The 12,746-nt window shown below is 33.9% G+C and overlaps 1 protein-coding gene and 1 non-coding gene across 2 annotated transcripts; both read left to right on the top strand.

The window, feature by feature from the left end:
* The first annotated feature begins 3,641 nt into the window (after positions 1 to 3,641).
* Dhx15 (DEAH-box helicase 15) lies at positions 3,642 to 10,158 on the top strand. The gene is made up of 11 exons (XM_090172042.1): positions 3,642 to 3,904; positions 4,171 to 4,435; positions 4,497 to 4,687; positions 4,757 to 4,958; positions 5,022 to 5,198; positions 5,288 to 5,542; positions 5,605 to 5,863; positions 6,924 to 7,115; positions 8,651 to 8,773; positions 8,956 to 9,316; positions 9,793 to 10,158. The coding sequence occupies exons 1-11, from the start codon at positions 3,852 to 3,854 to the stop codon at positions 9,911 to 9,913; spliced, it is 2,199 nt and encodes a 732-aa protein (XP_090028168.1). The 5' UTR covers positions 3,642 to 3,851; the 3' UTR covers positions 9,914 to 10,158.
* LOC149947889 (small nucleolar RNA SNORD36) lies at positions 8,815 to 8,878 on the top strand. Its single transcript, XR_016480734.1, has one exon. It is a non-coding gene; the product is annotated as a small nucleolar RNA SNORD36 (small nucleolar RNA).
* Positions 10,159 to 12,746: the final 2,588 nt, after the last annotated feature.

The following is a 12,746-nucleotide window of genomic DNA, read 5'->3' as shown; positions in this document are numbered from 1 at the left end:
TTTCAATTACCTATAAATCGCGTGTAGCATGCATGCAGGGCCCCCACTCAAATATTAAAATTTTTTATAGGATTATATTTATAAAAATATAGGACTATTTTTTCAAATTATAGGATTTTATAGGACTAAATATGTTATTTCACTTACTAACTTTATGAATTTAAAAAACAAAATCTATATTTAGTGAAATAAATCTTTGATTTTCACTTGAAAAATAGAAACTATTGAACCATTTCATCACAAATATATACTAGTAGCTAACCATGTTAACAATAACAAAAGTATAGACTAGAGTGACTTTGTATAGGAATTTATCTAGCCATTTAACTGAGTGGTTGGATTTGAAATGGGCAAAATATCAAAATTATAGGATTTTATAGGACTTTTTAGGGATTTTGCTAAAAATATAGGATGTTATAGGACATTTTTGAAAATATAGGATTTTATAGGAAATATAGGACCTCTGGGGGCCCTGTGCATGTAGTCATTATACTTGACGCGTTATACATATATTAACTTAATAAGTTAATTAGTTTTCAATTATTTATATTTACCAATATAATATAACAACTATAAATAGTTACTTCTTCAATTGTAAATTAATTGGGCTAGTTTGAAGCCTCTCTATCGTTTTCATAAAACGCGAAATTTCGCTCAAAGTACGTGTTTAGCCTCTAAACTATTTAGTTAATATTATTTAGTGCTGGAATCTAAAGGAATAGTAAATTTTCCAGAGAAATTTATTACCGTCGAAAAGGGTGAAATTTCACGATTTACGGAAACGATAGAAATTTTATCCAACTAACCCAACTAACTATGGTAATTAGAGATCCTAAGACTCTATTAATTGCAGATTTAAGCTAACCCGCGAAACGAAAATTTTGAAAATTTGGCGGGAATTTTGAATTCTAATGGTTAAACCGCTTTAAAATTAATAATATTGAATGTAAAACTAAATAAATCAGTCTAGTCTACTTGTTTGAGATGAAACTATAACCGAAATTTAAAAAAATAAGTAAAAATTCTAAAACGCGAAGAATGAAAATATTTGAGGATCGAACATATTTATTTGTAAAACCTCTAATCCTGTTATGTTTGTTGTTAAAAGTTAAAAATACGAGTTCGGGCTTAGACTATTTTTATTTAAATATCTTCGGTTTTTTATCGATACTAATCCCAGTTTGAGTTTAATTTAGATAATATATCGAAAAATTAAGCCAATTTAAGTCGTTAATCATAGTTTTTAAACACATACATTTTCCCGAATTCAAATTTCCCGCCGACATTTCAAATTTTAAAATCGCGCCTAAACTTAATTTGACGATTAAATGCTTTTCTTTGTATATAAATTTAACTACTTCATTAACGCGCCTCAAAATTTCGTTTATGAATGCTAAGCTAAGTTAATTGAGGCTTTAATTCACATTTAGAGAAATCTACAATTTTGAATTATTAGGCGGGAATTTGAAATAACTTGTTTATAAGCTAGCAGTAATTTGTTTTATATTTAGTTCTGTTTAGTCGCCTTTCGGTAGTTAAAGTTAAGATATTCTGAAGAATACGGAAGCATTATATACCAAGGGAAATAATAATATTTATTTCGTAAGAGCTTTGCAGGCAACCAATGAGTGATGGTTTATACAAACAGTTATGAAATGTATTAAATATATAAAATTAAATTATAAAAGAAATGTAAAAAAAACTATAATTACCCAGCAAACACTAATCCCCTTCAGATGTTCTAATGATATCCAAATATGTCCGAGGGACCCCAGAATACATGGATATTCATATAATATCCCATTCATATATAAAAAACACATCCAAATCGATTTTTATTTATGATATCCAATGGACATACAAAAATCGTGAGAAGTAATTCATAAGTTGCTGGAATTTCGTGATGCCAAACATTATCCGTTAATGGCAAATTAAATGTCAAAATTCACGCATTAAAAACCGAATTTCGGAGTTTCACGGGGTGTGGACGTAGCAATTTGTCTACGTTCACGGGGTGTGAAGTTATTAATTTCCCTTTTACGGTTACTGCAACGCGCAATTTAATTCCAAAAACCCTTTAAATGCATTAAATACGAAATTAAAATTAAGGAAGATACTTATTGTTCCTTCGTATTGCCAAAAATTATCAGTTAATTGCAAATTAAATGGCAAAATTCACGCAATAAAAACCGAATTTCGGAGTTTCACGGGGTGTGGACGTAGCAATTTGTCTACGTTCACGGGGTGTGAAGTTATTAATTTCCCTTTTACGGTTACTGCAACGCGCAATTTAATTCCAAAAACCCTTTAAATGCATTAAATACGAAATTAAAATTAAGGAAGATACTTATTGTTCCTTCGTATTGCCAAAAATTATCAGTTAATTGCAAATTAAATGGCAAAATTCACGCATTAAAAACCGAATTTCGGAGTTTCACGGGGTGTGGACGTAGCAATTTGTCTACGTTCACGGGGTGTGAAGTTATTAATTTCCCTTTTACGGTTACTGCAACGCGCAATTTAATTCCAAAAACCCTTTAAATGCATTAAATACGAAATTAAAATTAAGGAAGATACTTATTGTTCCTTCGTATTGCCAAAAATTATCAGTTAATTGCAAATTAAATGGCAAAATTCACGCATTAAAAACCGAATTTCGGAGTTTCACGGGGTGTGGACGTAGCAATTTGTCTACGTTCACGGGGTGTGAAGTTATTAATTTCCCTTTTACGTTTACTGCAACCCGCAATTTAATTCTAAAAACCCTTAAAATGCATTAAATACGAAATTAAAATTAAGGAAGATACTTATTGTTCCTTCGTATTGCCAAAAATTATCAGTTAATTGCAAATTAAATGGCAAAATTCACGCATTAAAAACCGAATTTCGGAGTTTCACGGGGTGTGGACGTAGCAATTTGTCTACGTTCACGGGGTGTGAAAGTTATGTTGTTTATTTGATTTTCAACTATATAATTTTGTTATGTAGGCATACGTTATAAATTTTCATATTGAAATTAGTTAATATGTTATAAAATAAGTATTTAAATGATTCCCTTTTAAAAATGTATTTTTATTACAGTTGCTTATTTTAGTTTTTAACTAATTAAGGAAAACGAACTAAGTTTGGATTACTATTTTGTTATGTAGGCATACGTTATAATTAATTAGAAATGGCATAACTAATTATATTATATTAGGAAAACGAACTAAGTTTGGATTACTATTTTGTTATGTAGGCATACGTTATAAATTTTCATATTGAAATTAGTTAATATGTTTAAATGATTCCCTTTTAAAAATGTATTGAAATTAGTTAATGTTTAAATGATTCCCTTTTAAAAATGTATTGAAATTAGTTAATGTTTAAATGATTCCCTTTTAAAAATGTATTGAAATTAGTTAATGTTTAAATGATTCCCTTTTAAAAATGTATTTTATTACAGTTGATTATTTTTTATTATAGAAAACACTAAATGTGTTACCACCTGACACTAAAAGCAATGAAATACGATGGTACTCTAGCCTTTGGTAGTTATAGCAGGTAACGTTTGGGTGGACGTAGAACTTCAGCTATATCCACGGGATGTCGCTGCAGCATCGTTCTACGTTCACACCCCGTGTAAGCAGCCCGCCGTGCTACGTTCACGGGGTGTGAGAGTAGCAATTTTGGCTAGATCCACGGGGTGTGGATGTAGACACTCTCTTTTAACACGCGAGCGGCGAACCGCGTTGTTAATTTGTTATTTATAAATGAGTATTAATTCTTAAATGTCATCTAGTTTTTATTTTGATCCCTAGAGTTTCAAATTTTTAAATTACCCTTATTATTTCTCTGGCGATTGGATTAAAATGTCGAAGAGGCACAGAATTGACGTTGGAGACCACGGATCTAGTAAAAAACGGTAATCTAAGCCTTTCACAATTGTATTTTAAGCCTTGTAGACTGTAGACTTTGTTCTGAGTTTATACTTGGATTAATAATAAGAGTATTATTAATCCAAGGTTTATGCCTGTAGTCCACATCTTGGATTACCCTAATTGTATTAAAGCTGTATTAAAAACGTATAGTATTATAGCTGTAGCTAGTACTTGTTGTATTAGAGATGGAATAATACAACTAAAGATTCAAGATATTATCAACTTTTTGTTTTTCTATTTATTTTAACAGTTCAAATGACTATTCGCACAGCAAAGATGATAGAGATAGTCGTGATGAAAGGAAATCTAGCACAACTCAATCGACATTGTCACCAATGCCAATGCAAAACCTTAATGCTTACACAATGCTACCATATACACCTCGATATTATGAGCATTTTAGGAAAAGAATTGGCCTTCCTGTATGGGAATACAAAGACAAGTTCATGGATTTACTTGGAAAAAACCAAATTTTGGTATTGGTTGGTGAAACAGGCTCTGGCAAAACTACGCAGGTAGGTAGCTCAAAAAGGATTCCAGTCAAGTGAAGGGATATTAATTTAACTCCTTATTTAGATTCCGCAATGGTGTGTGGAATTCTTGAGAGGGCGAACTGGTAGAAAGGGGGTTGCTTGTACTCAACCCCGTAGGGTAGCTGCAATGAGTGTTGCAGCGAGAGTAGCTGAAGAAATGGATGTTATGTTAGGTCAGGAAGTTGGCTATAGCATTCGTTTTGAAGATTGTTCTTCAGCAAAAACTATTTTAAAGTAAATAATTTGAAAAAATAATAGTAGATTCTTCAAGCATTTTTTAAATTATTTCCTTTAATTTGAAAGGTATATGACTGATGGTATGTTATTGAGAGAAGCTATGAGTGATCCTTTATTAGAAAGCTATGGAGTAGTATTATTGGATGAAGCTCATGAAAGAACACTAGCTACAGACATTTTAATGGGTGTTTTAAAACAAGTTGTAACTCAGAGACCTGATCTTAAGATAGTGGTCATGAGCGCCACACTGGATGCGGGAAAATTTCAAGTAAATAAAAATTGCGCATAATCAGAATTATCTTATAGACTTGCAAAATGTTTTTTATTGTAGAATTATTTTGATCATGCACCACTGATGAATGTCCCAGGGCGAACTCACCCTGTAGAAATATTTTACACTCCAGAACCTGAACGGGATTATTTAGAAGCTGCTATACGAACTGTGATTCAAATTCATATGTGTGAGGAAACTGAAGGAGATGTTTTGTTGTTTTTAACTGGACAAGAGGTATGTGTGTTTCAGAAAGAGCTCTTTTCTTTTCTAAATTCAGTTGAAAATGTGTTCTTTTTTTTCTGAAATTTATTACAATTACGCAGGAAATTGAAGAAGCGTGTAAAAGAATTAAACGTGAAATTGATAATCTTGGTCCCGATGTTGGGGAGCTGAAATGCATCCCATTATATTCCACCTTACCACCAAATTTACAACAGCGTATATTCGAAGCCGCTCCTCCAAACAGGCCTAACGGAGCTATTGGACGAAAAATTGTTGTTTCCACTAACATTGCAGAGACCTCTTTAACCATAGATGGTGTAGTTTTTGTAATAGATCCTGGTTTTGCGAAACAAAAAGTAAGATTTTATATTTATTTATCTTTAGTAAAGTACTAAAACTCTTTAATTTCTTCTCGCAGGTATATAATCCCCGTATTCGAGTAGAATCTCTTCTAGTATCTCCAATTAGTAAAGCAAGTGCCCAACAAAGAGCTGGTAGAGCCGGTAGAACGAGACCAGGCAAATGTTTCAGGTTATATACGGAGAAAGCTTATAAAACTGAAATGCAGGACCAAACGTATCCAGAAATTTTGAGGTCCAATTTGGGATCGGTCGTTTTACAACTAAAGAAACTAGGAATTGATGATTTGGTTCATTTCGATTTCATGGACCCGCCAGGTAAGTTCGCAAATCCACCAAGTTATGGTAAAGATGAAGAAAAAAAAATAGCTATGATACTTTTATTTAGGGGGTGTAAGTAATTGAACAAAGTTTACTGAAATAAGTGTTTCCATTGAATCGCGAAGAATTTTAAATTTAAAGCCTGTGCTAGAATTGTGCTCGCTTAGCAACTAATTTTTAACTTGGGCTAGTGATGGCAAGAGAAACATTTTTATTCTTCAGACATTTTTATACAGCGTGTTAACTGAAAAACGATACAAGGCTCCAAATGTATTTAAGCTAGGAATTTTAAACTTTCAGGACACATAAAACGTGCAGACTAGACAACAGACCATGTCTTCAAGGTCTTTTAAAATTTATCTCGAGAACCATTAGGGATCCCAATTTGTTTTTAATTAGAAAAGTGTTCCTCTTTACATTTTAGGTGTAAAGTAACAAATCGAAAGAATTGTTACAAAAACATGAAGGTCGTGATAAAATTAATGTACCAGAGACCAGGTTGAACGGCTAATAACTCGAATAATACTCATGCTAGAGTATCAAAATTTGCTAAACATACTCATCTGGTATGGCGTCTTTAGAATTTGTAAATTCTGATGACATATGGTTCAAGGTCTCGAGAGGAGAAATGGTTCCAATTTGAAAGGCTTTCATCATGGTGTTTGCATCGGCTAAAAGACATTCAGACTTTTTCCTATTTTGGTTTAAATTCCCTAGAATGGTTATTGGTCAAATTAAGTGGTATCAAAGCTTTTTAGACCTCAAATGTGATGGGAAAACACTTCTAATTGAAACCAACTTCTTATCTCTAATGGCTCTCGAGATAAATTTTAAATGAGTCCTGCCAATTTCCGTTTTAAAGTGACCCCCTTCATGTTCTATGTGTCCTGAAAATTTCAAATTCCTAGCTAAAACAAATTTTGAGTTATTGGCCCTGTATCGTTTTTTAGTTAACACCCTGTATATTTTACGGAAACACCTATTGAAAATTGGTGTTAAGGCATGAAAGCGTCGAAACAATTTCTGTATTGAATTCCATTTTCATTATTCTTCATAGCTCCCGAAACTCTCATGCGAGCCTTGGAACTTCTAAATTATTTGGTTGCACTTGATGATAATGGGGAATTGACGGAACTGGGAGCCATCATGGCAGAATTTCCTTTAGATCCTCAACTAGCAAAGATGTTAATTGCATCTTGCGATTACAATTGTTCCAACGAAGCACTTTCTATAACAGCTATGCTTTCGGGTGAGTTACTCTATTTGTTAACAAGGTAACATTTTCAATGTATTTATTTAGGGTTTTTTTTTTACCTATTTTAAAGTAGTAGTAAGGTCAGTAATTCCCAAATTGTGGTCAGCAGCTTGGGTACTCGTTAAGTTTTGAAACAAGTTTAGGCAAAATACCAACACCTATTCACGTCCGTCTTTTTTTTGGTTTTTTTTTATACTTCGGGCAATACCGAACATTTCTGTGTCAAAATTATTTTGCGGAAATGAAAATACGCTGAGATATTAATTTTGTAAAATTAAAGTGTTCAGCATTTCTTTTTGCCAAAATTCGGCCCGTTTAATTGTTGTAGGTGAAGTAGGATACGCGATGGGCATAAACGAAATAAATATGCAATAAAAGTAAAGCATTTCCCAATTTAAAATTGCGTAAGTTAAATGCTAAAAAAACGTTTTACGTGGTCAAGGATCAGGGGAGTACAAGGTAGCTGCTGCCTTCAAAAACACCAAATACCAATTTTCCCCATGACATTTAGCGCAACTGCGGAACATTACTGTGCCCAGGGATTAAACTTTTCCTTCGACCAGAAGGAAGAAGGTCCCTTTTTAGCGTGAGCCTTAAGTCCTTCTTTACGATTCTTGTGGACACCGGTTTTTCATTATACTGCCCACTTGCCCCTCTGCAAATTTTGGTAAAGCACCTATCTCCGAACACACAGTGCCACCCCAACCCCATTCTTGCTAATCACGATGGGCCATCTAGCATCGCGACGTAGAGGACATATTACCAAGAAAAAATAGAATGTATTTGGTCCCCACCCTATAAAGAATCGCTATATTTTGTGTATCTTACTATACCACTAACGGGAAATGGGGTTAGAAAACGTTAATTTAAAAAAAGTTAATATCTCAGCGTGTTTTTATTTCCACAAAATAATTTTGTCACAGAAATGTTCAGTATCATCTAAAGTATCAAAAAAAAATAAAAATAAAAAAATCTGACGTACCTTGGTTTGTAATACTGTACTTTAAAGGTTTCATTAAAATTTTAATACTTCTCTACCTTAATCTGTGAATTGAGACCTAACAAATCGGAAAATTTAATCCTGATTTTTTTAAAATTCTGCTTAAAAATATTGCTGCACTTCATAACTTTATGAAATAGAGCTTAAATTAGTTTACCTGTTGGTAAAATTTAGGGGCCCGTGAAATTTCACCGTACAGAGAAAATATTCTCTAATACCTCCATTTTTGGGAATCACTGAAATATATATCGTCAAACTTGAAATGACCAATCACATTAAAATATGAATTATATAACCCTATTAATTACTTAAATTTGTATAAACTTTGATGAACTTGTCGTGGGCTTTATGAGCCTATTATTGTGGTGTTTATTTTGAACTAAGGAACGATGGACGCGGGGTCGCGGCTGCTCTCTCTTCTTTTCTGTTTTCTCCTTTCTTTCCCTCTCCTGGTGTCGAACCATTCTTTGGTTCTCGCCATTTTTGTTACTTGGTGTATGGCTGCGACCCCCCCATCCAATGCTATCAGTTCCGCAGTGTTTTGTTCGACCTAACGAAGCTAAGAAAGCTGCTGATGAAGCCAAGATGCTCTTCGCTCACATAGACGGGGATCATCTCACCCTTCTAAATGTGTATCACGCATTTAAACAAAGTTAGTACCTATCATTATTTTTATAGTTAAATTTAATTTCTAAGCAATGATGTGTTAAATTTTTCGTCACCTGAATATCTGTGTGGACTTGTTTCTCTGAGCATAAATTTTATGAAAAGCCAATCATAATTTCTTAAATTTGGTTTCTAATTTAGTTTTTTATTAATGATTTTGAAAATTAGACCATGATAATCCCCAATGGTGTTATGATAATTTCGTCAACTACCGCTCATTGAAAAGTGCTGATAATGTCAGACAACAACTTTCACGTATCATGGATCGCTTCAATTTAAGAAGGACTTCGACAGAATTCACCAGCAAAGATTATTATGTCAACATAAGAAAAGCCATAGTGTCTGGTTTCTTCATGCAAGTAGCTCATTTAGAACGAACCGGTCATTATCTGACGATTAAAGATAATCAAGTGGTCCAACTTCATCCATCAACGTGCTTGGATCACAAACCCGAATGGGTGGTCTATAATGAATTTGTCTTAACAACAAAGAATTACATCAGGACAGTGACTGATATCAAACCTGAATGGTATGTTGCATATTAATTTTCTTTTGGTTTGTAAACTGCAACCAGCTTCAATTGTGTCAAGGATTGGTTTGGTTAAATGATATAACCACTGATTTAAGTAGTGGCTCCACTCAATTCAATTCAATCCAATTTGGTCAAAGACTGCTGGATATTTGTACCAAAGATTTCTTGGTAGAAAAGGGTTCTTGCAAAATAAATAAAATATTTATTATATGGGCTCCAAACCCTAACAACCAAATGAGGGCACAAAAGCTAGTTGTAGTGTTAAGTGGATTTGTAGGATCCCAATTATTTAAAAGGAGAGGGGTGCTATCAAACAAAGCACCATCACTTGGGACTGAAGTACATTTAATGCCACTGGGAATCTGGGATGTGTACCTCCCTGAAAATTTTCTTAATGTCAGAGACACAAGCCATTTTACCTCACCTTAAATTTTTATGGTGTTTTGTCAATAAACTTTTAAAATTTTTTTAAGGCTTTTGAAAATAGCCAACAACTATTATGACATGAGGAATTTCCCCCAGTGTGAAGCGAAACGCCAATTAGAAGTTATTCAAACCAAATTGGATTCAAGGAAATATCAAGAAGGCTTTTAAAATGTAGCTTTTATTTGTTTAAAACTCATATCCAGTTATTTGCACTTTAGGTATTATGGAAAACTGATATCGCAAATAATTATAAAACTACCTTACTTAAATTTATCATACTTCGTAACAATTAAAATATACTGATTGAATAGTTTTCTGTTATTTGTGTAAAATCATAAGTCCGAAAGTGTTACAGTTGTAAATTTTTGAATATTTTCTACTCTATCAAATAAAATTTTGATAGAATTCTGAAATTTTTTTTATTGACCATTGTGTGCCTAAGCTTAAACCGCCATTAAGTCATTGTACATTTAAGCTAAATCATCGCGTTATTAATAGCGCCAACCACATAAGGTGATAAAGATTCGAATGACGCTGCAAACCACTCCGATTTACCAGGTAATGATCTTTGGAGGGGGGGAGATTTCGAATAGGGACCAGAAGTTTATCAGGTTCTCCAGATAAAGCCAACCACAATAGTCGTTCTTGAACTTTTTGTTTTCAGATAGTTCAAAACTAAAGAAGACCGTACTTGATATGCCACTTTTTTCCAGAGGTGGGCAAAAATAGTGAGCACTCGTTTTTGAAAATCCTGCAGTAATGAGCGAGCGCTTCAAATTCGAATTCCAGCTGCTCTTGTTCAGCGAGAGGGCTAAATTGAGCAGCCTCTGGGCGAGCGCCGAATAGTTCGCTCCGGCGTTGATGGCTGACGGCGCGCTGAGGGAGATTCCCCCCTCGACGGGTTAGTTCCCTCACTTTTAAGCGCTCACCGCGCGCTGAGCGAGATCTCCCGATCGTCGGAATAGCCCCCTCACTTTTAAGCGACGCGTTAGTACCCTCAGTAGAAAGCGCTGACGCAGCGTTGAGGGAAAATTACCGAGAGAAGGAATAGTTCGCTCAGATTTGAGCGCTAGCTACGAGCGGATTTTGATCACGGTGAGCGACGGTAAAGTTCGTTTACGCAAATCGCTCACAGCGCGGCGAGAAAAAATTTCAAAAATCAAACATTAAACTATTACTCGGCTATGGGTTTATTATTTACTTTTTTTATTAATAAAATGAAGGGTACTCTAAACGTCGGGAGTTAATGATATCTCCGATTGAATAAAATTCAAAGGTTCTTCCGAATTTATCCAACGATAAACTAGACTGCAAATATTCCGTTTAGTGTTAAAAGAGCTTTATTAAATATTAAAAGCCACAAATTATAACAATAAGCGCTAGTATACATTCTTTTGGTCTTGACAAACTCGGCAGGTGAAATGGGCTACGCGGTACGCGTTTCTTCATTTTTAGGGGATTGTGGCTCGCGCTACTTTAAAGGAAAATATTAGCGCGCTCTCAACTTAAATTAATGATCGGTACCATAAAAACAAGTGGACATTTACTAACCCCTAATCCAACTCATTTGTAAATCTCCAGAATTTAATAGACAGTTTTAGCAACTACCTACAGGGGCGGTGCCAGAAGATTCTTAGGTGTAGGCTAATAATGTTTATCATTTGTGGGCCCCCTGTTCCTCAATATTGGACTTAAAATTAAATTTTGCAAATTCAGGTAATTTATTTATTATTTGATATTAGTGCGGTTTTTAAAATTTTACAGTATTAACTATCATCACATATTTTATTTGAATTTAAAAATCGACTTGATGTGGCCCCGTCAGATCGATTTGTGGGCCCCTATTTGAACACAAAAGTAGGCTATAGCTCGGGTTGCCTACCCCTAACGCCGCTCCTGACTACCTACACCGGGATTTTATTCACAGTGAACGACGACAGAGTTCGTTTACGGTAAATCGCGAAGAGCAAACATTTCAAAAATTAAACTTCACATTTGACGGTATGAACAAGTTAATAATAAGATTATTTTTAATGTATATGTAAAATATAATACAATATCTTTGCATATAACCATCTTCGATTTTGTCCATTGTTTATGACATCGACAAAAATAACCATATCATCAAATGATCAAGCTAATTGCGAAGATTCACGGTTTTTAAATAATAATTTTTTTCAGAAAAAAAGGGAGGGGTTGGAATTAATATAATGGCCAGCCTGTGCCAATATTAAAACTGTTTTAGTTCCAAATTGAGGTAACTCGATTTACGCGAATTTTCTTTTTTGCCGTTTTTCAAACTTCCTTTACACTAAAAATATAAATATTACAAATAGCGGCCAATGTATAGTTACAAAGTTATCGATTATTTTCCATTTTTAAAAAGCATTACGTTATAATTTTTTTTCCAATTTAAATAATATTTTTTAGATACCTGGTTTTGAAACTAATAGCGTTCCTTTCGTTTTTATTTCACACCGAATTTTAGAAATAATAAAAATGTTTGAATAATTCTAATGTCTAGTTTGTGCGGGTAACAAAAATCAACAGTGAAGAAGCTGTCAACGATCACCGTCAATCTCAGCATGTGGGGAGTGGGGACCCGCTGGCTGCCGGTGAGTATGAACAAGGAATAAGGGGGGTGGCATTACCAAGGTAACCTATTTAAAGTTACAATAGACAGTAGGCTATAATCACTATGCTGTAAACATCTGTGTCGCGCGAAAGCGATCCAAATGTAACGACTGACGATTACGATAAAAATTACATCATTCTTCCGAACTTCAAAAGGGCGTTATTTTATTTCTGGGGGGGGGGGGGGGGATTTCTATTTGAACTTGTAATAACTTACACACAAATATTTTCTTTACATTTTTCTGTTTTTATATACAATATTGGAAGTATTTCAATATTTATTTAAATCTTCGCTCTTGCTTGATACCTACAAAGATTCTCAAAAAAAATTGTGTGGATCGTGTCATTTTCGCCTAATTTGGTTTGC

This window comes from Leiobunum rupestre, chromosome 4 (assembly GCF_980474605.1).
Source record: "Leiobunum rupestre chromosome 4, qqLeiRupe1.1.hap1, whole genome shotgun sequence".
Classification (NCBI taxonomy): Eukaryota; Metazoa; Arthropoda; class Arachnida; order Opiliones; family Sclerosomatidae; genus Leiobunum; species Leiobunum rupestre.
The sequence above is the reverse complement of the archived record's forward strand: the minus strand, read 5'-3'. Positions and strand labels throughout refer to the sequence as shown.

What these genes read in the sequence shown, in the direction of transcription:
- Dhx15 (XM_090172042.1), top strand. Translation starts at nt 3,852, where the DNA reads ATGTCGAAGAGGCACAGAATTGACGTTGGAGACCACGGATCTAGTAAA. An exon ending in TGGATGCGGGAAAATTTCAA is followed by an intron (nt 4,959 to 5,021) that starts GTAAATAAAAAT and finishes TTTTTATTGTAG; the next exon opens with AATTATTTTGATCATGCACC. An exon ending in TGTTTTTAACTGGACAAGAG is followed by an intron (nt 5,199 to 5,287) that starts GTATGTGTGTTT and finishes ACAATTACGCAG; the next exon opens with GAAATTGAAGAAGCGTGTAA.